At 36.9% G+C, this 26,090-nt stretch overlaps 4 protein-coding genes and 1 long non-coding RNA gene across 8 annotated transcripts; 3 read left to right on the top strand and 2 right to left on the bottom strand.

Moving 5' to 3' along the window:
* Positions 1–761: 761 nt before the first annotated feature.
* Positions 762–2,949, bottom strand: LOC132197741 (WD repeat-containing protein 13-like). The gene is made up of 9 exons (XM_059621259.1): positions 2,706–2,949; positions 2,580–2,644; positions 2,364–2,486; positions 2,127–2,303; positions 1,737–2,069; positions 1,488–1,631; positions 1,254–1,432; positions 1,072–1,190; positions 762–1,019 (listed from the first exon to the last, which is right to left on the bottom strand). The coding sequence occupies exons 1-9, from the start codon at positions 2,788–2,790 to the stop codon at positions 802–804; spliced, it is 1,443 nt and encodes a 480-aa protein (XP_059477242.1). The 5' UTR covers positions 2,791–2,949; the 3' UTR covers positions 762–801.
* Positions 2,950–3,172: 223 nt separating this feature from the next.
* On the top strand, positions 3,173–13,630 carry LOC132197740 (transmembrane protein 94). Of its 4 annotated transcripts, none has more exons than XM_059621256.1 (26): positions 3,173–3,424; positions 3,520–3,663; positions 3,747–3,883; positions 3,940–4,133; positions 4,183–4,452; positions 4,517–4,723; positions 4,854–4,907; positions 5,277–5,429; positions 5,484–5,587; positions 5,643–5,824; positions 6,213–6,468; positions 6,621–6,668; positions 7,776–7,869; positions 7,928–8,139; positions 8,438–8,657; positions 8,712–8,801; positions 8,867–9,015; positions 9,164–9,349; positions 9,839–10,118; positions 10,178–10,386; positions 10,445–10,622; positions 10,686–10,806; positions 10,866–10,990; positions 11,052–11,395; positions 11,452–11,625; positions 11,685–13,630. In XM_059621256.1, the coding sequence occupies exons 1-26, from the start codon at positions 3,276–3,278 to the stop codon at positions 11,755–11,757; spliced, it is 4,353 nt and encodes a 1,450-aa protein (XP_059477239.1). In that variant the 5' UTR covers positions 3,173–3,275; the 3' UTR covers positions 11,758–13,630. The 4 variants fall into 4 exon arrangements, with proteins under 4 accessions (XP_059477239.1, XP_059477238.1, XP_059477241.1 ...); XM_059621255.1 differs by having other exon boundaries at positions 7,925–8,139; XM_059621258.1 differs by lacking the exon at positions 6,621–6,668.
* Positions 13,536–20,616, bottom strand: LOC132197742 (uncharacterized). The gene is made up of 5 exons (XM_059621260.1): positions 20,295–20,616; positions 17,877–18,019; positions 16,738–16,892; positions 15,383–15,779; positions 13,536–13,980 (listed from the first exon to the last, which is right to left on the bottom strand). The coding sequence occupies exons 2-5, from the start codon at positions 17,996–17,998 to the stop codon at positions 13,779–13,781; spliced, it is 876 nt and encodes a 291-aa protein (XP_059477243.1). The 5' UTR covers positions 17,999–18,019; positions 20,295–20,616; the 3' UTR covers positions 13,536–13,778.
* Positions 16,655–18,374, top strand: LOC132197743 (uncharacterized). The gene is made up of 3 exons (XR_009441899.1): positions 16,655–16,919; positions 17,668–17,747; positions 17,811–18,374. It is a non-coding gene; the product is annotated as an uncharacterized LOC132197743 (long non-coding RNA).
* A 2,284-nt stretch (positions 20,617–22,900) lies between the features above and the next one.
* Positions 22,901–25,413, top strand: LOC132197195 (uncharacterized). The gene is made up of 3 exons (XM_059620308.1): positions 22,901–23,087; positions 24,323–24,406; positions 24,917–25,413. The coding sequence occupies exons 1-3, from the start codon at positions 23,042–23,044 to the stop codon at positions 25,057–25,059; spliced, it is 273 nt and encodes a 90-aa protein (XP_059476291.1). The 5' UTR covers positions 22,901–23,041; the 3' UTR covers positions 25,060–25,413.
* Positions 25,414–26,090: the final 677 nt, after the last annotated feature.

Genomic DNA, 26,090 nt, shown 5'->3' with positions numbered 1-26,090 from the left:
AGTGAAACTGTTGAATGATAAATAATATAGTGTATTTATTGAAGAGAGATAATATTTATCACAAAATCGGCGTTTGCTTTCACATAAAAAAGTGTAACAGATTTTTCTTGCTAATCATCATTTAACAAGCAGCAGCATTCATGTGGTTATGGCAATTGATAGGTTTGCGCCATATTTTTGCCCATCAATTTTGCTACAATCACATTTCACAACACCCTCACACTTAATTCTTTCTAATAATAATTAATATTACTTGAAAAATATTTTTCTTCAAGCAATATACCTTGAACACGCTTTAGTCACTGCATTGTGTATGGTTAATATTATTTATTCTCACATTCTAAAAGCGACAGCTTGAGCAAAAGCAGTAGTTTTGTAGATGAATAACTTTTGTGAAGTAATTGTTAATTTGTGATTTTGAGAGTACGATCATTGAAAAGCATAAGAAATTAACTTAAAATGTGCACAGTTTTAAAAAGCCGTCCAAACGGAGTTCTCTAATGAAAGTGATCCATCAAATGACATCAAAAAAACTAATTGAAATTAGATTTAATGTGGCTTTATAAAGTTGAGTTGACCTTCTGGTGATGAATGAGATGCTAAATCTGTGTTGATTAGTCTGTTATTATTTAATAATTCACCTTGTCTTGTTAATTATTGTTTGGTGTATAGACTTGATTACTGCTAATTGTAATAATTGTATTACTATTAAAATGCAAACATGATTTCTGATTTGCAATCATTACAATAAAAACAGGTAAAAGTGAAAATAACTCTTTTATTATTGAAAACAAATAAGATTCAACAATCTGTGGGACTTGTTGCCGACGAACTATTTCTGCTCACCCGTTTCCACAGAATCACCAAACCTTGCTGATCACTTGAGGCCAATAGAGACTCGTCATAGTTAAAACTAATACCAAGAACTGGGCTGGAATGACCTTGGAGTTTGTTGAAGCAGGGACTGCGTTCATTTCCGATGTCAAAGAAGTAAACACAGCAGTCTTCACTACCACTAACTAAAACAAAAAATTAATGCAAAATTCATTTTTTCCCTACGTGAAAACTGACCGACACAAACTCCTTGGCGGAATGACATGATGGGACAAAAAGTAGAATGGACCGTTAACTCTTTGTGTTTGATTGGAAATCTTCTTTTAAGGAGCAGTTTACCTTCACTGTCTGCAACCCTGTTGTTAATTTTAAAATATTTTAATTAAAATGTTAAAAAAAAACATTTAGTAAATCAATACCCAAATAAGTAAACTGAATTGTTTGTTGCATTAACTAAAAGGGTGGGGTCTCTAGCTTCTCTGCTGCACCAAGCGCGCCAAGAAATGCAGGTCACGGAACAGTGATCGCCCAAACTCAGTCTTCTGCACTTTGAAATTCGTCCATTGACAGGACCCAGCACAAATGAAAAAATGACTCCCTATAATGCAATAACAAATACATTATTCAGAAATGTTCAATAAAAAAAATAATACTTTGTCGTTGCCAGCCCAGAGCATTTGTCCCGACGACTCAAACTCTATAGCTTGCACCCGACCTCCCATTTTGCTAGCTCCACTCTTGGGGTTGATTCCTGTTGAGACGTTCACAACTTGCACAACTCCTTTGGAGTTGCCAGTCTGTTTTTTCACTCGTTAAGAAATTTTTCAGGAGTTTCATTGCTTAGACTTTTAATATTATTGTAAATATTTTGGTAAATTATGTTTGAAATTCTGAAAGGATACAACAAGGAGGTTTCCATTGACTGGGTGGAAGAGACAGCAAAGAATTTCAGTGCCAGCCTCGCAACTGGTGATAGCTCGAAGGCAAGAGGGAATCTGACCGGCAGTCACGTTCCACAGGCGTATGCTGCCATCGAGGGAACTGCTTGCTATGAAGTCGTTTGAACTGCTCCAGTCGCAACCTGTGACGGCCTTGCTGTGCCCTTGTAGAATGGCCACAACACATGGAGGGTCTGCCGTAACGTTGCAGATGGACAGGGTACCGTCCTCGGAGCAGCAGCACAAAAGGGATCGATCATTGTTGGCAAATTTAACCATGTTGACTGGCGCCGAGTGCTGCAAAAATGTATTCAATAATATTCTTATTTTCAAAATTAGTCTTATATGTCACACTTGGTCAAAAATGTGGTGAACACCGACAAATGCGTAATTTTCCTCAATAGTTGTTCCACCAACAATAGCCCTGGAAGCTTCAGCGTCAGCCGTGGGCACCACGTCTCCCCTCTGAACTCTACTCTCTGAAAGGGACCAGTCACTCAGAGACCCTCTTCTCTCTGGCGATTCGCTGATCTAAATTTTCAAATTAATCCCTAGTTAATTTTTTTAAATCGTAAATAACAAATAACTAACCCTGCTGCTTCTGGCACTCACGCTTCGTGTGCTAGACAGATCACACAGGATGCCATATCTATTTTGGAGAAGCTGAACCCGTGTTCTAAGATATGCCTGCCTCTCCATCTGAACAGACTGGTCCTACACATAAGACGGTATTAATAGTTTTTAATCAAATATGATAATAAATTGAAATTTTCTAAATACATGATGTATTAGAAAAAACGTTTATACATCATCATAAGAGTTTGCGGCGTTCTCTCGCAACAGCTGGCTTCTCCTTCGCAAGTATTGAGTGCCTGAGAAAATAAGAATCTAGAAATCGAATCATGTAAAAATTAAATGAAAATTGATACTTACGAAAGTTTGGGTGTTTTGATGCACGCAGGGCGTTTACTCGCGCGTCTATGGCAAACGCCTGCTGTTGCCATGAGCTCGGTGTCATTTTAAAGACTTAATTCCACTTATTTTATGTCTACAAATAATTTAAAATATGTAGATAAAAATAATAAACGGCTGCTTCCGCAAGTTATTCTTCGTGTTATTTTTTGTCATAACAAATTAAAGATTAAAGTGGGCGCGGCTAGGCGCAGCTCAGCTGCCGAGCCCTTTAAATAGCTTAACCAACTTTATAGAATCCAAGATAATTTTTCATCTCCAAATAAAAATTACCCAAATTATTGTTAAAAATAATTATAAAACTTTATATCATATTATAAAAATAGCTTAGAATGCAATTTTAGGTACTTTTAATGGACTAAATCGTTTGAAAATTCGATCGAATTCTTTTCATTTTGTTGGCAGCTTTTATCTATTGTGATGTTGAGTGTGGTGCCTCGGTCAAGTTTAATTTTACTCGGTGCTTGTTCGAAGCGCATAATATTGCAAAATCGACGTCGTAGGTCTTTTGCTTTCGTCTCTAAAATGTGAATGGAGAGTCCTCCGACGGGCACCATGTACACGGTCGTGGACTTGGACGTGGACGAGGGCCCCGGTCTGAAGGCCGTGGAAGGCCTCAAAATTCTGCACGATGAAATCAATTCCGTGTTGGAAGAGTATGAGCAGAAGATCCGTGACAGGTTAGTCCGTCAATCCCCTGGGCCTCGACGTCAATCACCATCAACGACCCTCCGATCGAAGGACAATCAATTAATCGTTTTCCTGTTGGTTGCAGGTGCCCTTGGAAAGAGGGTGGCTGGCTTCGTGATGCGCTCCACTTTTCAAGTCCTAACTCCACTTTGTGTTGGACCTCAGCAATTACACTAATCGTTTGTGGCCTTGTCCTCATCGTTGCTGCAATCTTTCATGAGGACTCAAGGTGAGCAAGTCTGTCAAAAGCTTTAGTGCCTCAAAATTAATGGAGAAAGACCCCAAAAAACTGACATAAAAAATTACTTTCAGCTACAACTGCTCTTTTCTGCAAGGCATTTTCATCATCCTTCTGGTCGCCGCCAATGTTGCAATGGTCTCCTGGGATTCGTGGCTCCGGCACATGGAAATCCCTCAGCAGATCCGGTCTCTGCTGGATCAAGTTCAAAGTATTTAAAAGGATAGGTTTAATTTGTATTTGTTAAATTTGTTTTTTGCTTGGCAGACTGTATTGATTCAGATGACTGGAAGGAAAATCACTTTCCTCAGCTGTGCTGTCCTTACTCGCCTTGCATTACCCTTCAGTGGACCATCAGAGATGGTAAAATCATCAACTTGCCCTGGGCTTTGCTGGTCAAAGGAGATTTGGTCGAGATGCGGCCAGGCCAGCAGGCACCTGGCCTCTGCACTCCAGCTGACGTAAGGTTTCAAAAAGTTTTAAATTTTTTTATTGAGCATTAAAATTCAGGGTGACCCCGACTCCCCTGACCTACAAGCCAGAGAAGTCTACTCACCTAAAGTGAAAAACTCGCCAGCTGAAGAAGAAGATGAGTTGACAACACCTAAAATCAGGCGCCCTCTTCAAAGCAAGCGTTACATTCTCCAGGAAACGCCGTACCTGACCAACCTTAAACTTGCGTTGGACAGCGCCCTGACGCGTCCTGATTCCTACCATAATAAACTGAAGCACCTGCTCATGAGTACTATATCAGAAAAATTCTTCATCCCCATATTTTTGGTACTCTTTTTTTTATAATTTCATCAACAAAAAGAAAGCATTTCATAAATTGATTCGTTCACAGGTACTTGTTTTCTTCATGGGACTTTTGAGATACTTCTATTTGGAACCCTGGATTGGTTCCGGTCACTGGACGGAAATGTTCCTCATCCAGCCAGTGGCTGTTTGTCTTCCGCTGCTACCATTGATATTTCCTCTTTCGTGGACCATTTTGAACTGCATGGGTGTTGCGCAGATTCAGTCGCTTTTCCAAAAGTCGAGAGGAACGGAGGTATTGCAAATTTTTTATTTTTTTAATCGATTTTACATGATATGTAGGAAGCCGCTCCCTTAATTTTGAAGATTTTTTTCTAAATGCCAGAAAAAAAATATTAACCTAATATTGACGATTAACTTTATAGGGAGCATTTAATGCAGAATGGAAAACTGAAGTGTCAACGCACAGCCCTTGTGGGGTTTGTGAATTTTAAAATTTTGTTTTGATCCATGTACTTTGTGCACTTTTTGTTGGTGGAGCATGAAAAAAATATAATTTTTGTTTTGCACTGCATGCTGTGCTGACATTGATTTCACACAAATTTCAGCGAAACATAAATATGCAGTAAATATGTCTTTATTTGAAAAATAATTTATTAATATAAAACAAAATTATGACACTGAGAGTTTTTTAACTTTTTTTTCTAATTTTTGCACCAGCAAGATTTATGTATCTGTATTCTGTATTTTTCTTTTTTTTTTAAAGCAAGGTATGGCGGTGAATGTATTTGAAATTCTATTGTGATTGGAAAATATTCGAAGATTTGTGACACAAAACTTGTCTTCAGGTTGCAGCAGATCCGTTTGACGAATCGGAAGATGAACTTCGGCCGTACATCACTTGGAGAGAGCGTTGGCCACTATTTGTGGCCTGCTTACGTGGTCAGAGTGGGATGCCATGTAGATCGGCCAATTTACTCCATGTTTTGGGTTCTGTCACTGTAATTCTTTCAAGAGTGTTTAATTTGCACAAAATTAATTGCTCCTAATCCTAGGCCTTATGTTGCGTGGACAAAAAAGGCATCTTGTCATGGCCAAATCCTACTGCTGAAAAAGTTTTTTTCCTCAGAAGCTCCTCGAAGGCCAGTTGTTCATCCAGGTAAAAATTTTATTAAATTTTTTTTAGCTGCAGATGTTGATTATATTACTAATAGCAACGAGAGCTTGAAGAAAGAGGAAAGTGAAAAAACAACAGCTGAAGAAGAGCAAGATGGAAATTCTGAAAATTCCAAAGAGTCATCAAAAGGAAAAGAAACAGAGAAGGTTTCTAAAGTAATAGAGCAAGATGCAAAAGTGAATGCCAAGGAGATCCAAACAGAGACTCTTGACCCAGAAGGTAGGCTTTTTATTTATGGCGGTAAATAGTTTTCAATTTTTTTATTCGTAGCATCGGGAAGTGCCAGACACACCCAATACCAAACATTATTATTTTGTCATTTAACATAACGATTATTTAAACCTACCTTTTGAAATATTTAATAAAAAAGATAATTTTCTTGGAACAGGACTAATTTGAATTATATACAAGAAGAATCAATATTCCATGAATGCGACACAGCAGAATGATAAATTACGTTATTTAAAAAGAAAGAGTACTCATTTTTGTTAGTGCTGTGTAAATGAATAATTTGTTGAGATATTAAATTTTTAAATATAATAGATATTTTCAAATTCAGGTTTTCAATAGTTTGTTGCGATCTAATTCTTAACATTTTGATCTGTAGAGTTGGAAAGTGCCAGACACACCCCACAAACAGTTGCAGAAGTTCTTGACCTCACTCACGACCATTCCAGTCCTTTCCGACTGCACTTTGATGACCCCAGCTGGCGGAAGCACCTCAACTCGTTAAAGCCTCTTGGTCTTTCCATCTTGCTGAACACTTGCAACATGTCTACCCAGGAACACTATACTCAGTTTTGCTCACATGTAACCTGTGAAGCGATGCATTCTGAGCACCTCGTGCCTGTCACCAATCGGAGGTTTGCTATATTTTTTCTCGCTTCCACCGTGGATTGAGTAAATCAAGAGCTTCAATTAGTGTTTTTGACTTATTAAAATTTTTTTTCATTATATAAAATTTTTTTTCATATTTTTTTTTTATAATTTTCAATAATGGAACTGTCACGTCCAGGCACCCTAAATACACAGGAGAGATGACTGTCCTTCCAGGCACCAATAAGTAATGATTTCTCGACACCCACTCTTCTCATTCCGTCCTTTACCTTCCCACGCTGGTTTTGCATTTTTTGATGAGAAGGTTTTGCTATTTGGTGGCCAATTTTCAGCCAAGGTGTTCGGGAGAAGTCGCAGCTTTATTTTACCCCTTTTTTAATGTAACTTTTCAACCCTGGTCGTTTTTATCTCTGATTTGGTATATAATACAATATTTTTGTATTTTTTATTTGTCTGCTTTGCTGAATTTTCCTTTTTATTTTTTATTAAAACAAGAGTTGCATCAGACTAACCACCATGACTAACTTTTCTTATTGTGCCTTGTTGGATTTATAACAATTTGAAGATGTCTCTTTTCTGTTTTCAAATTCCATGGTGATGTTTTAAGAATACACGGGTGAGTGCAGGAAATTTTTGCACGGTTGTTTTCTGTACCTGACCCTTGAAAACATCCATCCACCCATGCGAAAACTGCCAATCCACTTTGTTGACAATTACCTGACATGTTTGTACAAAACGTCTGTTATAAATTGAACTTGCACATTTTATTTATTTTTTCTTCGGATTGGCAATTTATCATTTTTATCTCTTTCAAATAGAGGAACCTAGTCTCGAAACTTCTTCACTTCATTCTTAGTGTAGTCTAGGATTTGCTCATTAAAGCTGGAAATTAACATTACAAGCCCAATTTTGACACAGCGTGCTTCAAAATACTGGGTCATAATTAAAAATCAAAAGATGGTTATATTTTCTGTAAATCATTTTCGTTATTGAGTTCTTCCCCTCCGATATCCAGTTTTGTTTTTAATTTTGTTATTTTTTAAAATATGAATTGAATTTTTCCGTCACTCTAGGTTTCGGATCCAGGATTTTAATATTTGTAAATATCGTGTACAATTTAAAATTCCAAAGGTTGGAATTTTATTGATATTTAAAAAAAGAGCGCCAACAAATAATTCTGTATCTTTGCACGGATGGTGGTTTCTTAGCTGCTTTGAGCAAGCTTCTGCACAAGCTTCTACGGCTGCTTTGTTTTTAGGTGCTTGATTCTTTGACAAAATGTGTTTCCACTGCGCCTGAAAGTTTTTTTCTTATGGCCACATACTTCTTGCAGGTGCCTCTGCGAATTGGCCAAACAAATTGGATTCCAAGAGCAAGCCCAGGAGGCTTTTTCGCTGGAACAGCAGCTCTCAACCTTCAGACACGTTGTAAGCTGTTAATGTAAAAATATAACTTTCAGAATTTTTATTCTTTTTACTTTAGCAGCCGGAAACAGTTCGAAGAGACATTAAATTTGCTAGGTCACTCTCTCTAGCCAAACTCAAGTTTCCTTTTCCTCACATGGTGGCTGTGGTTGTCAAGGAAAATCACGGTGGAAACCTGCAGCTTTTGTCCCAAGGAACAGCTGATATTATTCTAGACTCTTGTGAAGAGTTTTGGGACGGACGGGACTTGTGCACCCTGTCCCAAAGCGACAGGCAAGTACTTACAATAATGTAAAAATCTGTAAATATTGTGTACTTTTATTGATTCTACACAAACTATCAGGACTTTACGGTAACACACAGACAACTTATTTCTTCTCTAAAGCGTGCTTTTTTGCAAATAATTAATTAACCTAGCTTCGTACTTGGAACACACACTGCGCCACTAAATTACTATAAATTTATTAGTAGCAATCACCTTTTATACCTTCTTTTATATTCTGCTGAGCACCTTTCATTATTTTAAAACAAAACCAACGAGAAGAAGATTAATTTTCTAATTCAATGTTAGGCGAAAGGTTCAGGATTTTTATCAGAGGACGAGTTTAACAGCCTACTGCACTGCATTTGCTTATCGGCCGTTGACCAGAGCTCCTGACACACACCTGTCCCACATGTACCTGGAGCTTCCGTCAGATAGCAAATCTTTGTATGCAACACATGCTCATCACACAGAAACTTCACTCGACTGTGCCTCGAGTGTCAAGTCGGTCGAGTCCATTCCAAAACAGGTTAAAATCCACCTTTATTTTTTATCCTCACATTTTTTATGAAAGCTTTTGCAGCTCTCAAGAGCAGATGACTGTTTCCAATTGCAGTGCAATCAGGTTTTTGTCGGAATGGTCACCATGCAATATCAGGCCCAGACGGACATGGTAATTAAAAAAATAATTGTGAATCAACACCAAAATATATTTAAATAAAATAAATCATTAAACAGGTGCAACTAATCGAGCAGCTGGAGCGGGCATGCATTAGATTTGTACACTTCAGCAAAGAAAATGAACTGCGGTCCAGAGTATTTTCAGAGAAAATGGGTCTTGAAAGTGGGTGGAATTGCCACATTTCCCTTTTGAGTGAACGGGCAGGGTAAGCATTAAAATTGCAATCACTTGCATTTGATTTTTTGCTGTTCCTTCTAACTGTTTGAATCGATATTGTTAACAAATTGACTGAACTTCCGTCGGGCAGTTCACTTTGCGTATGAGAAAAACAAAGTTTGTTGCTTATTCAACAGTTCCGAGAGTGGAAACTCCGGTAGTTGGCATAACTCGCCAAGTGCGGTTAACTTGCAGTCTACTAGTGGTCCCACCCCTAGAGACTCGTCTCACACTAGTCTTCCTCGTTATGCTCCCACCCCACCTCGAAAGAGACACGAATCCACCATCGAAGAAACCGAAACTGAAAGTCTAATTCGCGAAAGGCAAGATTTTTTGAACTGATTATTGTATATTATTTCTGTAAAAATTAACTGCATGACCAACAATATTTCTGCGACAAACCTGCACCCTTGTACAAATTATGTTTACTACCTTCTTTAATCTTTTTTAATTTTCATTTTGGTTCAGCCTTTTCTCACTCTGCCCTCGTTATGTACCATCCTTGTTGAAAATCTGTATCCTTCGTCCAGAGATGCATTAATGTATTTTAATTATTTTACTTGGAATTTTGGTGGGAGTTAGGATATTGATCAGGTTCACTCTAGGAACACTTAAATTAATTATTTACAACTTTTTATTGCATATATTCATTATTTATCATAATTTTTGTGTTCTGACTCACCACTTCAATTATTTTAGTTTCTTTCTCCTACATACACATTCTCTTTTCTTTCTTCCATTCTATAAATTATTATTTCCATTAATTTATTTGTTACCATATTTGCAAACAATTAAAATGTTAATATTTCTAGGCCACTAGGTGAAGAAACAAAAACCATGAGCCTATCCGCCCCTAGCGCAATCAATTTAGACTTTTACCAAGTGAAATTCGACGCCGAGGACTTGAACAAACCCTCTGACGGAAATGCCCTAAGAAGGGATACTATAATGAGTGACAAGAAAGGCAGCAAAGACAGCATGTTTGTGCAAAGCGTCGATCTGACTTCGCAGCCAGACCCTTGTCGGTCGCTGTCTGTTCTCACGGACTCGACAGAGCAGAGTGCACCTGTCAATTTTGACATGTCCAACAGGGTATGTAGACACCATTTGGCAGAATAGAGCAAAAATTATCGCAACATCTTTTTGTTCAGGCAAAATTACCCAGGGGTATTGAGAATATTCGACCTCACTTGAGACACATTGACAATGTTCCCCTGTTGGTTTCCCTCTTCACTGACTGCACCCCAATGGCTACTCGGGAGATGCTGTCAATTATGCAAGAGCATGGCGAAGTTGTGTGTGCCATGGGCAGTTCAGCAAATGCAGACAACATGCCAATTTTCATGCAAGCAGACGCTAGGTTTTTAATTTTTTACTCTTGTTTAATAAGTTTAATTATTTCTGTTCAAAAATTCTAGTATGGCAGTTGAACCACTTTATCCACAAGTTTGCCAACGAATATCTGTTTTTTCACCGTACACCACTCTTAAAGATGGAATATCCCCGATCGAGTTGAGTCGGATATTGAACTCGGTCTCGTGTTCAGTGAGCTTTATCAGAGAAGAACCTATTTCAATATTTCACCTTATTATGGAGGTAATTGATTTAATAATTGAGATATTTTTCACATGTTGCTGAAATTCTATTTTAAAATTGCAGTGCCGGCATTACATGCAGTGTTTGACTAACTGCCTTCAATTTTGGTTGAGCTCAAGTGTTGCAGTTAGCATTATCCAGGTTGTAGCAATCGTCAGTCTTCTTCCGCCACTTTTCACTATTGGTATGTTCCAGAAATATATTTAGCCCTATTTTATCTAACAAACAAAACAAAAAATTTAGGCCAAATTTTGTGGCTCCAGTGCGTTGTGATCCCTATCCTAGCACTGTCCTTAATTGGAAAGCCAACTGACACACAAATCATGCAACGAGCTACAGGAAAAAATCAATTTCTGATAAATACCGATGTAAGGCTGTATAAAAATAACTTTTGTCCTCCTTTCATAATAAATTATCTTTATATTTCAGACAATATTTTTTGTTGCGTGGTTTTACGGAAGTAAATTCATCCCTGCTGGCATCGTGCTGCTAAGCCTGTACACGGCTGCCTTATCAAAGCTGTGTCCCCTCCTAAATGGAGTGGAAATCTGCTCCCTAGTTTACCCAGAAGTGTCTCTGAACCGAACAGAGAGCGTCCTTTGGCAAGGATGGGGCACAAATCTGTCTTCGCTCACCGCCCTTCAGCATGCCACCTGCTTGCTGTGGGTCATCCACCTCATTGTGATTTCAATCAGCTTTGTCCACAGGGACAGTCCAATCTGGAGAGAAAATCCTTTGCGCAACCGTTTATGGGGTCTTTCAGTCCTCCTTTTGTAAGTTTTAAGATTTTATCTTTGTTTATTGGAGAAATTATTTTCTTTGTCTCTAGGACATTACTACAATTTGCATTTTCTGCCATTGCTATGGGACCCCGATTGGCTACCGAGGACGAAGACTTGCCTCCAGGTCTTCAGCAAGTGCCATGGCCCATCTACCTGTTAGCCGCCATATCCCCATTTGTCGTATTCCTAATCAACGAGCTTGTCAAACTTCAAGAGATTAAGTAAGTGTTGAAATTATCAGTGAAGCGCTAACAACTAAAGATTTTTTTCTTACAATTAGAGCAAGCGTGAGACAACAAAAGAAGGCACGCCTCGAATTTGGTACAAAGCTGGGTATGAACTCGCCATTCTAAAGTGGTCTGCATAGGGCTGAATATTTTTCAACCCTTCAGCCTGAAAGTCATTACATGTTCTTTCATCTTTTTAATTTTAGTTCAAGCCTCGTTTATTATTCTGTGACAAGCATTTCTAAGATATCGTGCTAGTGTGTTTAAAAATTTGACAGGCTCTACATATAATAACTGGGTGGATCCAGGAATGATTTGGGTGTGATTGTTGATGAAAAGTTACCATTTTGAAATTCATGTATGTTGTTGGGGTTGGAAAAAGGTGCTTCCTCCTAAATTTTCAGCTAAAAATATTGGGTGCTTTTCCGGGAAATCAGATTTTTCCAAAAACACTAAAATACCAATATCTCTGCTCCTACTAAGAATAAACGTATGCTCTTTTCACGTTCAGACGTAACTTTTTACGCCCGACAACTTTGCCACTGACAAATTTTGCATAGGTCAAAGGTCAAGGTCACTAAATTACAAATTTCACTTTTAAACGCAATTTACGCAAAGAAGCACCCCTCAGATTTTTTTTGCAGTATAGGAAAAAATGTAGCCCCAAGTGTGTAGAACAAAATACCTGATTTTCAGAATGGTAACTTTTACTGTTTAATTTATAATACTAACTAAATATTAAAAAACAGTAAAAAATCGCTTTTCCGCAATAGAAATTAATTTTCAACCAGCGATAACTCTGTTTCTGTTACAGAAACGACAAAATGTGTAATGACAAAAAGTGTTTGTCTTGACTTTTTGCATCCAACCATGTATCAGTCAAGAAGGTCGGGTCACCTAAGGTCATTGACCTCGGTGACCTGTGACCTTTAAACACGATTTTGCTAATTTTTGAAATTATTTTTCAAAATTTAAATGGGTTTTATTATTTCCTACACAGAAAACTTGCAAAATCGTGTTTAAAGGTCACAGGTCACCGAGGTCAATGACCTTAGGTGACCTGACCTTCTTGACTGATACATGGTTGGATGCAAAAAGTCAAGACAAACACTTTTTGTCATTATACATTTTGTCGTTTCTGTAACAGAAACAGAGTTATCGCTGGTTGAAAATTAATTTCTATTGCGGAAAAGCGATTTTTTACTGTTTTTTAATATTTAGTTAGTATTATAAATTTAACAGTAAAAGTTACCATTCTGAAAATCAAGTATTTTGTTCTACACACTCGGGGCTACATTTTTTCCTATACTGCAAAAAAAATCTGAGGGGTGCTTCTTTGCGAAAATTGCGTTTAAAAGTGAAATTTGTAATTTAGTGACCTTGACCTTTGACCTATGCAAAATTTGTCAGTGGCAAAGTTGTCGGGCGTAAAAAGTTACGTCTGAACGTGAAAAGAGCATACGTTTATTTATAGTAGGAGCAGAGATATTGGTATTTTAGTGTTTTTGGAAAAATCTGATTTCCCGGAAAAGCACCCAATATTTTTAGCTGAAAATTTAGGAGGAAGCACCTTTTTCCAACCCCAACAACATACATGAATTTCAAAATGGTAACTTTTCATCAACAATCACACCCAAATCATTCCTGGATCCACCCAACTATGATTGAATTTCCAAATCAGTTCCTTTAAACGAAGTTTTATGCAAAGAAAGACACTATATTTATAGCGTTAATTTAGCGAATTAGAAATTTTGCTTCTTTTAGCAATGCAACTTGTCCTATATTTTTAATTCCTCATTGTAGTCAACAAATTGTGTTATTTCAAAGGAATATATTTGACAAAATGACTATTTTAAAAATCGCCAACAATATATTTATGTGTACCGCGTGAAATCAAACTTGTATATTTATCTCCTTGTAAAACTCTGTCCTAAATGTGCATTTCATAATTCTCAGAAAATATACACACCATATGTACAAAAAAGTTTGTTTATAGACTTTCATAATTTTTAATTTCACTTTAGCTTTTACACAAATAAAAGTAGCAATATAGTAAAATATTTACAAATTTTACAACATGTAGTACAATCGATATAATTAATATTTACACTCAGTCAAGTCAACATATGGGCCACAATAGCGCGTGGTCAAGAGGGGTTCTGATTCATTTGGTAAATAGGTTTGGTGGGCACTGGAGGACGAGGCTGTTGGTGCGGTCGCCACCACATTGGTGGATGCGCCGGGTTTTCTAATCTGGCGGCCGCGGGCACCATGGCGATTGACGCAGGCCTGTTTGCTCGGCCAGCCATCCGTGATGATTCTCCTGCCATTGACAGCATGTCCTCAGACCTGGTCCACAAAATTTGATTAGAAATTTGAGTTGGAAACCAATGAACAAGAAAATTAAAATAACTTTTATTTATCAATAATGAATGGAGCTACTCAACTCTGAAAATGGGAGCAGCAAAAGAACAATTTTAAATCAATTTTTGCCCCATGAAGAAGTTCCAAACATAAATTTTTTAATTCCTTGATTGAAAAATAATTGTTTGGTATTTAAAAGCAATTTTAGTGATTCTCTTTATTTGTAATAATTAATTAGCTTGCGGCCCATCTCGGCGCGGACCTCTCTTGAGGATTCGCGTTTTAGCGACGTGTTCGCCAGAGGTGCTGCCGTTTCTTCACATTTTTTTTCTCGCTTTCATGTATGACTACTTGTGAAGAATAAACAATGATAATAATAATTAAAAATTATAAATTTTCATTATTGAACAAATTTGTTAAAACTTTTGCATACGTCTTTAAATTTAAAGAAATATTGCAAAATATTTTTTTTTAATTTGTTTAAAATTTTAGATTGGGTGAGCAACATCTCCCATAATACTTTTCTCACTTTTAAACGAAATATTTGTAATATTAAAAAATAGTTAAGTGTGGAGCGCCTCTACTCGTGTCATTGAGGCTCTCGTGACGCATCGCTCGACTTTCTCTGTCACATGCCAAGGATATTTTGTCCGTTTGTCACATGACACACAACGAGAGACAAGAGAGAAAACAAACTTCATACATTATTAATGGGGATTGCAAGTCTGCGAGACTTAATCATTTTTTACTTTGGCTGCCATAGGCATCACAGAACTGCACCAGCGCGGCTGCTGGTTCCCATCAGAGAGAAATAACAGTCAGTGATTAAATGTGTTTATCCAGACTGATACGTCGATCGATGGAATATATTCTTTCAAAAAGATTGATCGCGGTTTCTTAGAAAAAAAAACACTAAGAAAATTTCCATCAGCGCTGCGTTCGCTAACAAAAATATAAAACAAAAGGGGAATGACCTGAATCAACGTGCAACCGCAAGTTAACAAATCACGCGCGCCGACAAAAATGACGGATGTTCTTATTTAACAAATAACTTTGTATCATTTTTTTCTCAATTTTTGAAAATAGTGAAAAAAAATATACAATTTTCATACAGCTCCAAGTTTTCAACCCAATTATTTACCTCTACTTATAACCATTTTTATTACTATATTTTATTTTTTTCATAGAGTCATTTTTCAATTGCATAATTTTCAATGATCAAATAACTTTATTTCATCTAATACCCTTCTTTTGTATTCCTGCTGTATCTTAATCTTATCGATCGTTTTGTATAATATGTACTATTAATCAATCACTTGCATACTAATTGTTCCAATATTTCTCCTTATCTACATGCCAGTCTTATTTTTTTTTCAATTTAATTTACCTGGCACTTTGCTGAGGTATGGAGAGGCCATGCTGATATTGGTAGGGGTTAATGCCCTGCCAGGGTGCGTGACCGGCGACGCTGGTCTGCTGATGAGGCATGTAAACGATCTGCTGCTGCCGCAACTCCTGCAAAGGGACGGCCTCCTCGATGGGCACTTGGGGGCCGCGGGGCCGTAGGCGCGGCGGCCGGTGCGAGCGCCACTGGACAATGAGCAGGACGAGCGAGACGAGCGCGGCCAGCACCCCAATGTACAGCAGCACTCCCAGGTCCTCGTGGTCATGGCGCTGGAGGATGGCGCCGGCCACGGCAAGGGCGCCGCCGCACAGCAGGCAGCAAAGAAGGGCTGCCCGTAGACAATAGTGGCACACGAGCTGCGCCCCTGGGGAGCAGCAACCTAATGAAAACAATAAAGGTTCAAAAATAAATACCATTGATAAATATATAATTTGCTGAAAATATTATTGGGTTGTGATAATTACATTCATATCAATTGTAGGTAGCGATCAAATACAATTGATTATAAAATATTAAACCATAATGCAGACCAATATTATTTATTTTAATTAATATTTATTAATAAAAATATAATAAAATTATATTTTGAAAATAATTTGAGATTAAATTTACTCTATTCAATGTGCATTTTTCTACCAAAATTCTTTCAAATTTTGTGCCAATAATGTAAAAAATAAGTTTTTATTGAAAATCACGGAACTTGTAATTTTATTGTAACTTTTGTCGATTGCAATACTTTACAAAATAACAAATTTATTCTTCTTTCTTACAATATCAATTTATCGTATATATATATAACTTTGATTTGAAAGCCAAAATACCATTTATTTTCATTTATATTTAAAATATATATCATCCTAAAAATTCTATGCATAACATAATATCTAATAAAAATTCGTCCATATCTCTCTGATTGAAATTAATTTTTCAGAAATAATTTTCACAGCTAAATCATTTGGTTTGTGGAATTTTATTACTACTTCTACATGTAGAAATACACTGTTTGTTACGTAAGTGAAAGAAGAAAAAATCGAAACGATCACATAATATAAAGAACTGACAGATTCAAACCTTGGCGACAGCAGATGAGGTATGGATTGTAGGTCATATCACGCGTCGGCGGCACCGCGCGCGCTACTGGTGCTCATCGCGACACTTGACTTGGATGGCCCTTATCGCCCCCACAATCTATTGAATTAGCCCCTTGCCGCCGCCGCCGCCGCAGCGAGAAAAACATTTTTTGTCACGAAAGATAAGGCGGGCAGGCAGGCGGCCAACTCGCGCAAAACCATATCAACATGAAAGGGGAAGAAAACAGAGAAAAAGTCGAAACGTACCTGGGGCTCCAAGGTTTCGCGAGGCGGTTCTCGACGAGGCTGTGCTGCCGATCGAATTGGAGCGGGTGCGGATTTGTCGCTGTGGCCGCGGTGGAGGCACGGAGGCTGAGGACGAGGTGCCGTGGTCCGAGTCTGCACCGCCGGCCCAAGGGTTCCTGATCGCAACAGCAAATATGCGTGAGGTTGGTTGACACAAGAGATGTGCGCCAAAATACACATGATTTACGCAAATATTGACACTGCGAAAATACCAGCAGTCAAATCTTTCCAGTTTTAGATTTATAACGGAAAATAAAAGCAGGCATAAAAAAAATTAATAGAATTAAATTCAATTAAGGAGAATTTTTACTTCTATAGAGTATCAAGAAAAAAAAATGCTTAATTTGATTAAAATGGCATTAAAATCAAATAAAAGTTAATGGTATCAATCAACTATTTAAAGCACATTACACATTATTTAATTTATTTTTGAACTTTTTGCATGAATCTTTTATTAAACAAAAATTTCTGGTATTGAGATATGAAACTTTTCACTCTAAAATGCCTAATTAATGAAGGAGATTAATAAGAAAACCTACAGTTGCATAGTTTAAATTCATTAAATTTTTTAATTTGTCAATTACTATCATAATTACTAATAAACTATTAAATTACTTGCGACAATAATTGTAATTAAGTAAAAAAAAAATTACATATAACATATATTTATTTATATTTTTAATTGCTAAAAATATTATCGATTCTTTAATTGAATGAAGTTTTTTTGTCATTTCTCATGTGATTGTTCATAAACGTCAAAACGTCACTTCTTGTATCTCTGCAGCTAGGAATAGCTTTCAAAACCATTAGTAATGTAAACGATTGGTGATCGAGACCAAAACATCAAAAGATACACCAAAATATTTAATTTTCTATTTTTATACCATGTAGAATGCCACAACAGCACGAGGAATTATCCAAAATCCAGCGTGCGTGTTTTTTTTTCGCGGTCAACGAACAAGCAAGCGCACGTATGTATCACACAAAAAATGCTCTCTGATATAATTATTCAGTTTGGCTTTGATCCGGCTCAGGCTGTGATCGGAATAGCGAGAGTGCAGACACACGTGAGAGCAGCTCATCCATTGATTTTTAATTACCTGATGCTGGCGGGCGGCTGCGGAAGCTGCGACGGCTGCTGGAAGAGGGGCTGCTGCGGTCGAGGAGGATCCGCTCCAGCTAATTGCCGGCTGGTGAGCTGCCGGCCAAGCCTCTGGGGCATCGCTCATCCTGGCACCACCGCCTGTGAATTATGCAACCCGTCAATCCGACAAGCACTGTGTAAAGCGACACAAAGTTCCCGGAATAAGAGCTGAGCCTGCCTATTATTTTTTGCGGTCATCAAATATGACATGTTCAAAAATTTCATTTTTGGGTGGTCCAGCACAACATTATCAGTGGTTAAAATAATTGTATTTCTGGACAGAAGTCATTATCTCTGTAATTATTGGCTGCATTATTATGATTATTATCATTAAACTGAGTCGGAACTGTGTGGGATTTATAATGACTTTTCGATTTGATGTCTTTTTAATGGTCACTCACATGGGAGGCTTATAACTTGACCTCATTTATTTTTGAAAATGAAATTTGTATCAATAAAGAATTATCATATGTATATCGTGCAGTATGCGAGGAATTGACTTAATTTATTAAATTCATCATAATATATTGATCGTATATGATCAATTATAAATAATACTATTACTTATAGCTGCTTATAGCATAGCTTTTTCCGATGTGAAATCACTAATATCCAAATTCTTGGCATTTTTAATGAATTTTCCCTTAAATTAACAAAATCAACTAAAGGTGAAATATTTTCGGCGTGGATTTTATTAACTTGAAATCAAATACTTTATTATTTGTTACATACTTATTGTTAATTTTACTAAATAATTAAATATTTTTTAACTTTCTTTTATTTAATTACTGGGCAAGTAACCCGCATGCATTCTAAATTTTACTTACTAACCACCTAGCAAAGATCTAAAGATCTTAAAATTCAACCCTGCACAAATCTAAGTCTTTCAATTTTTTATTCGAAAAAAATAATGTTATCCTTCTTAATTTTTAATTGCTATTCATCTTCTTAGATTTAAAAAAAAAAAAACTTGTGATCGCGTCCATTTGCCAGATTTTGACCTCAGTTATTTGCAAAATAAAAATAAATGCGTGGCAAAAGGAAAATGCCAGCGAGGGGAGAGGCGCGAAAATGTGTCGGACAATGCAGAACGAGGCAAGGCCGGCAAGGGTCGGGCTTTGCGGTGTGCCGCGCGCTAAATCCAAGGGGCAAAGGAGCTTTTTCCCAGCGTGACGCATACAAAAAAGCGCGAAGAGTGCTTGCTGAGCTTGCAAAAAATATATTTATACGCGAATGCCGCCCACAAATACACACAAAATACGACGGGCCTTCTTTGCTCGATACTGCAGCGGGCAGGTATATAACAAAAAGAAAGAAAAGCGCGCCGTATTTTGCGGCCAGTTAAGGCGGGGGTACCGGGGGGCGACCTTGATGGTCCACGCGTGGCCCTTGTTAGCTGCGCTGTCAAAACCCCCCAACCAACCGCCTTAGCCTCGCATACATACGTGTGTGCGAAAAGCGCTCAAATATCACGCGCCTGATTTTTCACATCGCGAACGCGCCGTCAAATAAACCGGCGCTCCGAAATCGAGGAAGATAATTTTTCGCAAATTCATCTGCCGTAATTGGTCTGCGGGAATCAAGAAGATTTGAGATTCTCGTATTTTCTTTAGACCTTGCTACATTTTCAAATAAATAAATAAACTCGGCTTTCAATTGTAATCTAGAAAACTAATTAAATTAATCAAATTGTTATTTTAAATATATCAGATATATTAGTTCATATCCTGTGATTTATATTATTTTAATCTGATACAAATGCATTAACGTTTTTATATTAGCATTGGAATCTAAATTAAATACTAATTAAATAACAATAAATCCATAATAAATTTTATAATTTATTTTTAAAACATTGTTATTAAATTAAATAATTACATAATTATATACATCGTATTTTATATTTTAATCTTTAAATTTATACTTTTAACAATATTTTTGAGGCAAACATAATTTTTTCAAATTCATTATTATTTAAATATATATATATATATATATATATATATATATATATATATATATATATATATATATATATATATATATATATATATATATATATATATATATATATATATATATATATATATATATATATATTTTTGTAAATTGCTGTTAATATTCTCAGTTGATTGGACTTTTTGATGAATATTGTTTTTTTTTTAGGATTTATAATTTTAATATAGTAACTTAATTGCCTAAAACTGTCTAGAATTAAAGCATCAATTAAGATGATTTATTTATACTGTGCTTCCAGTTGTCAGAATTAACTCTTAAAGCTTTTCCGTAAAAAAAAATCACAAATTCACTATATTCCTGAAGAACAATTAGAACAATATAATTAAAAAAAATTCCCAGGGCTTGCGATACTCACTTTGGAGCAGGTCATCCTCCTTGCAAAGACCCCATCGTCCAGGTTGATGAGGCAAATGCACCTGTTGCAGTATAAGGGTGTCAAACCGCGTTTGAATTTTCTTTGGCCAACAGTTTTGTCGGCATCGCGCGCCCAGTCCGCGGGTGAGCCGCGAGCAGAAGAATGCCCTTGTGTCGTGTCGCACCTGAGAAAACAGTGCGCTCCGTTTCTGTTGCCTGCTCGTGCACCGACCGACTAACTCGAGACTAACTAGCTGCGATGGGAAAGGCAAGATAATCCGGCCGGCTCCAAACAAGCAGCGGCCTCGGAGGCCAACGGAATGAAGTTTCGGCAGAAGTTCATTGAGGACAACAGTTGTCAATATGAAATTTTTTATATCAAAACATTCCTCATAGTGTGCTGAACATTTCTCAATAAGGAAAAGCCGGCGCAAATGAAATGGGAAGTAATGAGAGTTGAAATAAAATTAGGCGTTTATTAAAACTACTTTTAATGCATACAGATGTAAAAACGCCACCTAGACGGGAGTTTCCTCTTAAAAAACCGTCACGCCACATGTAGTGTATTAATGAACTAGCATAAAAATGGGACAATTTTATCGATTTAAGGCATTTAAGGGCGATATTTTTGGGTACTCTACATTCCTGACTGAATTTTGAATTAATTGATTTTTGCAAAATCCCACGTGAGGGGAAATTGCACGCACACCACGAACCAGACCACCCCACAAACCGGCAACTCGGAGTTGGGCAACCCCCAAGATTAATTTTTGCAGAAGCCGCGAGCGAGGGGTGGAGGCGCAGCGAGGTCGAGGACGTGGGGAAGGCCGTGCGGAGGGCGAGGACAAAAGGGCGGCTGTGTTCGTGGGGGGGCTCCGCAGGAGCCTCCCCACGATCCCCGCCCTTTTGTCCCGCCCGGAGCCGGCCTTCACCACGTCCTCGGGCGAGCGCGCCTCCAGCCCGAAGCTCGCAAACCCACAACGTAGTTGCCCACAAAAGGAGTTGTCTGCAAACGGACTTGTAAGCAATAGAAACATAGATATTTGTACTTTTTATTAAAAAAAAATCTGATTTGATGTACCTAGCGACCCTGAGCTGAAGTGTATCCTCTTTTTTTAGCTTCAAATTGTGCGGTAAATTATGCTGCTTTTTTGGCCGTCACCCTTAATTTTGGAAATATTTTCGTGATTCACAAATCGATATTTTCGTAAAATCGTCCCTTTAAATGCGACGTCCTTGCTCTTTAATTCGTCTTTCACCCGCCAGGCATCGCACACGCAGCCTCAGTGCTGTGCACAATGGCAAATAACAATGGGAATTTTCAAATTTAATTTCACGATTTTTTTACTTTCGGAACGTTTGCGCGCACAAATTTCTTTTGGAAACTCATCACAATTGGCCCCTTTTTCTATAGAAAATTTTCATTTCAAAATTTACAACTGTTGTCCTAGGTAGCCTTGTACCTGAAGTTTCTTCGTTGCTGGTCCACATCAGATCTTCTCTTTCTTTCTTAGCTTCTCTCCTTCCACGACCGAGAAAACGCGGCGCGGAGGGGGCAGAGGAGATTTTTTATTCCTTTTGTGTGCCACACAACATTCTCACAAGAAACCAAAACTTCTCCGCGCGCCTCTCCTCACATGGCGCTAATATACTGGAATTCGACTTTTTATGCTCTTTGTCGTCACATTTTTTCTCACGAAAATAAATGTATCTTTTCGGCTGGGTTATAATATATATTTTTTTATTATGCGGAAAGAATTGGTGCTGTTAAAAGTTATAAGTTTAAGTTTTTTCTTAAAAAGTATTTTAAACAGATACTTTTTAAATCCTTCGTTATAAGCTTTTTGATAATGAAGAAAAGTGAAGCAATGCTTTGCTGATATAAAGTGGATAAATTATAGCAGAAAGCAAAATTATAAAAATATTACGGAGCCATAATTTGTATTGTACTAAACATAATACACAACACTCAGAATTAGGTAAAAAAAATTAAGTGAAGCAAATATATTAAAATAATATTAATAATAATAAATGAATTAAAAATTATTTTTTTTATCAATAACTCTTTAATCTAAAATTACATTATTATTCATTTTTTTTTTAAATTTATTTAATAATTTTACATTTAAAAATGATGTCAATTATGGACCTGTTAAAATAAATTTAATGATGTTGAAAACCATGAAAACGAAAATAATTTTATCCTAAGCTCCTAGCTTACCTGAAACATGAACTGTTGTGACTAAAACTTAACTCATTATAAACAGAAACCAAAAATTTCCCAAAGCGGTTCAGTAAAATAACTATCATTAATTTTATCTTACTTAATTGCATAAAATATGGGGATTTTTAATTTAATTTATTTCAAAATTGCATTCAATTTATACTAATTTAAAAACGAATTTGCCGTTAATGCCGATTTTTGTGTGGAGTATTGACAATAAAAATTACTTGCGCTACTTAAAGTTGTCTCACATATCATGTATGGTTTGCTGTCATTTCTATTTCCCTCTTCTCTTGCGGTGTGTATTAATCTATCTGGCGTAATTCGTTATCACCACAGGTAACTATGGTGACTCGGCGATAAGCCGTCGTGAGTGATAAGAACGTCACACTTTTCTTGCTCAGATGAACTGACAAGACAGGGCGTGGAGCCTCCTGTACACTGGACTCGAATTTCGCTTTTTGCCTTTGGTGTGAATAGGGCGTGTGTTTCTTGGTTCTGCAAAGGAGGAAAATCGCCACAATATGAGGGTGCTCAGGTCTTTCGCCGTCTTTTCGCTCTTCTCGTTACGTGAGTACACATACATTTTTGCAGGCGCCGTCCCTTTCTTTTATCTCCGCCTAAATTATTTCTGGCCTGGAAATTGCGTCTCTCTCGTAGAAAGCAAGGCGTTGCGATATTTGCACGCGACGAATTTTTGTCGATTTTTTTCTGTTCGCTCGGCTGCAGGTTTCATTAAACTTTGAGGATTATGTTGTCTCTTGTTGCGAACTCATTCGCTCTCTTTAGCGACAGCCGCCCGACACACGTAGTGAATAAATCACACACCCCGGCCGCAGTCCCTCTGCGCCCTTGGTACACCCTCCGAATAAATAATTGCCCTCTCCAGCCCCACACCTAAAGCACTCTCGAGCGACCGAATCACACACTTGTCGCCTAACCACCTGATTATTTCCACTAGACCTTAAAAATGCATAAAAGTGCCTGAAAAACTTCTGCCGTTCATCTTGTGTATTTTTTATAGGTGTTTTCAACTCGTTATTCAAACCATAATCACGTATTTAATATATTATTTTCCTTGTTTGCTTTCATTCAGACCGACAACCCATTTAAAAGCAAACGAGGAAAGTTATAATTTATTTCATTTTGTTTATAATTCCCTGAATTTCAATGCGTCATTCAAAATTCAAATCTTCAGAATCATCCTAAAATAATAATTTGATTTTAAAATTTTCATTAGAAGAGGCATTTTAGCTCTAATTTATTGATTTTTTTATAATCGCAATACAAAATAATTAAAGTCAGGCTCTTCGTAAAAAAATAGTCAATCAGAATCAAATACAATATAATATGCTGGAAATCACTGGAAATAAATTCAACTTGAAGAAAAAAACATCTTATAAACAACAACGACTGGCTTTAATAACAATAATAACGAGCTATTTGAAAAATTATTTATTTATTTATACAAATAAATTTTTTATAAATACAAAATTTTCAAGTAAATAATTTATTGGTTATGAGTTGGGCCCGCGGAAAATTCTCCCCTTACGCGAATGTTACACTGTGAGTGCTCAGCTCAGGCATAAAACTTTAGACAGAGCTAAGTTGTCTCGGTGGTGAGGTAAAATTGGTTGAAAAAATTTACATATAGAGCGATATAATTTTGCATGCATTGAATGGGGCAGACACTTTATAATGGTTTGTCAGTGCGAATTCCATCTCTCACCCAAATGCTCCCTGACGTGCCATTTAAAAATCCTATGTCAATGAGCAATTTTTTTAAACGTTTTTGCCGATTTCAGTGCTCATGTCCGTGTTTTTGGACGAGGTTGAGGGACGGCGCAAAATTCTGCGAGGTCGAAAGACAATCAACAGGACCTACTACAGTGAGTATTGCGTGATTTGCATAATCAATCATGCCGCTTTTGTGGCAGACAGAGAAATGCAAACACGGCGGCCGACCCATTTGGCCCAGTCAAACAATACTGGTGCTCCCAGTTGATTAATTATCAATGCTCCGCTTTGTATTGACGCTAAAATAATTTCACCCTGCGGGCAGAGGAAAACTTTTAAAAGAGCTTTTTCATATTTATAATAATTTTTAGAATTTATAAAAATTCTAACAGAATAAAAATGTATTTTCAAATAAAATGAAAAATAAAAATTAATGGAAGTTAGCTTTCCTTAAATTTTTAATTTATTAGCGTTTATTATTATCATTTTTGGGCTTATTTAATAATTTCTCTTTTAAAATAAAACTTTTGTTTGAAATTATACCAATCCAACACAAAAATTGTATTATTAAATCAAAACATCTTTACTTTACGTTTTCTTTCAACAATTTAAGAAGGATTTTGATTCGTAATTAATTTTTTAACAAAAAAATTGAATTTCAGAATCTGCAGCAATCCCCGCGTGGTCGATAATCGTGATCATGGCAGTGGTGATCATCATCATCGGCGGGGTGCTGTACGCCGTGATGAATCGTTTTGTGCTGGGAAGTGTCCCGGAGAACAGACGACCTTTATACCAGCAGTGAGAATAATGGGCAGCAGAAAGGGATTTCCTCTTCCACACTCTCCTCTTGTACATAGAAAACACGCTCTTACGCAAAAGGAACGTCGAGCGAACTGTCCCCGATAATCACTTGCCCAACAAAGCACCACCTAATCATCACTCTTCCGGCCGACGCACTCCTAATCCCACTTCTTGTACCCTTTTCACCAATCACCCGCAAACGTGTCACATTTCTGTTACTGGAAACGGGTATAGTTTGCTCTACCACTTATGACCCATTGTGTAGACGTTCAAAAATACGTTCACAAATATAAATTGTTTGTCATTTTTTTATATAATTAATTGTTTACTTTTAATAATAAAAAAATTAGTGTAGAAAAAACTGGAAAATCAATTTTCACCCAATTCTCAATTCCTGCATGAAGCGGTAAATTTTTGAATTTGTAGGAAAGCCGTTTCAATTTTAGTAGCGTGAGGCTGGCAATATATTTTACTTTTCAAAGAGATAAAATGCCACCTCTGAGCTGCGCGTTGCTGCAATAAAAATGATAAAACGCGAGCAAGTTAGGCAACTGGAGAAGATGATTCCATCAAAAGCGCTGCGGGACGAGATCATGCGTGGCGCGTAGATAAAAGTTTGTCAGCTCTGACGACACCGCGCCAGCTCATAATCTGACCAAGTCGGAAGAAAACACCGCTGCTGATGAAAAATAAACACGCTGCGTCACTCCTGGAGGAAGCGAAATAAATATGCATAACACCTTGAGGAAATTAAAATGCGCGTGAAAGTTGACGTTGGCAATTAATTCACAAAATATGCTGCCATTGTGCAATAATCAAAATATTATATGAAAATATTTTTTAGCATAACAAGAATTTCGTTTTCTGAAATTTTTTTAATTTGATGGGTTTTTCCAGAAAAAAAACTAATCAAATTTTCGAAAAAACCTTTTAATAAATAATAACTAAGAGATAAGAAATAGAGCAATAAAAATTAATCAAAATTATAAATCTTAATCATATATTGTGTATAAAGCTAGCAAAATATACTAT

This window comes from Neocloeon triangulifer, unplaced genomic scaffold (genome assembly GCF_031216515.1).
Source record: "Neocloeon triangulifer isolate White Clay Creek 2 clone unplaced genomic scaffold, ASM3121651v1 ptg000012l, whole genome shotgun sequence".
NCBI classification, from domain to species: Eukaryota; Metazoa; Arthropoda; class Insecta; order Ephemeroptera; family Baetidae; genus Neocloeon; species Neocloeon triangulifer.
Note: the sequence above shows the minus strand (reverse complement) of the source record. Positions and strands in the feature narration are given on the sequence as shown.

Excerpts from the sequence above, each read along its gene's own strand:
- LOC132197741 (XM_059621259.1), bottom strand. The coding sequence starts at position 2,790 with ATGACACCGAGCTCATGGCAACAGCAGGCGTTTGCCATAGACGCGCGA. Across the intron at positions 2,645-2,705 it reads ATCAAAACACCCAAACTTTC|GCACTCAATACTTGCGAAGG; the intron begins GTAAGTATCAAT and ends TTATTTTCTCAG. Across the intron at positions 2,487-2,579 it reads CCGCAAACTCTTATGATGAT|GACCAGTCTGTTCAGATGGA; the intron begins GTATAAACGTTT and ends TCTTATGTGTAG.
- LOC132197740 (XM_059621255.1), top strand. The coding sequence starts at position 3,276 with ATGGAGAGTCCTCCGACGGGCACCATGTACACGGTCGTGGACTTGGAC. Across the intron at positions 3,425-3,519 it reads GAGCAGAAGATCCGTGACAG|GTGCCCTTGGAAAGAGGGTG; the intron begins GTTAGTCCGTCA and ends TGTTGGTTGCAG. Across the intron at positions 3,884-3,939 it reads TCTGCTGGATCAAGTTCAAA|ACTGTATTGATTCAGATGAC; the intron begins GTATTTAAAAGG and ends TTTGCTTGGCAG.
- LOC132197742 (XM_059621260.1), bottom strand. The coding sequence starts at position 17,998 with ATGCCCCAGAGGCTTGGCCGGCAGCTCACCAGCCGGCAATTAGCTGGA. Across the intron at positions 15,780-16,737 it reads GCGAAACCTTGGAGCCCCAG|GTTGCTGCTCCCCAGGGGCG; the intron begins GTACGTTTCGAC and ends TGTTTTCATTAG. Across the intron at positions 13,981-15,382 it reads ATACCTCAGCAAAGTGCCAG|GTCTGAGGACATGCTGTCAA; the intron begins GTAAATTAAATT and ends TTTGTGGACCAG.
- LOC132197195 (XM_059620308.1), top strand. The coding sequence starts at position 23,042 with ATGAGGGTGCTCAGGTCTTTCGCCGTCTTTTCGCTCTTCTCGTTAC. Across the intron at positions 23,088-24,322 it reads CTTTTCGCTCTTCTCGTTAC|TGCTCATGTCCGTGTTTTTG; the intron begins GTGAGTACACAT and ends TGCCGATTTCAG. Across the intron at positions 24,407-24,916 it reads AATCAACAGGACCTACTACA|AATCTGCAGCAATCCCCGCG; the intron begins GTGAGTATTGCG and ends ATTGAATTTCAG.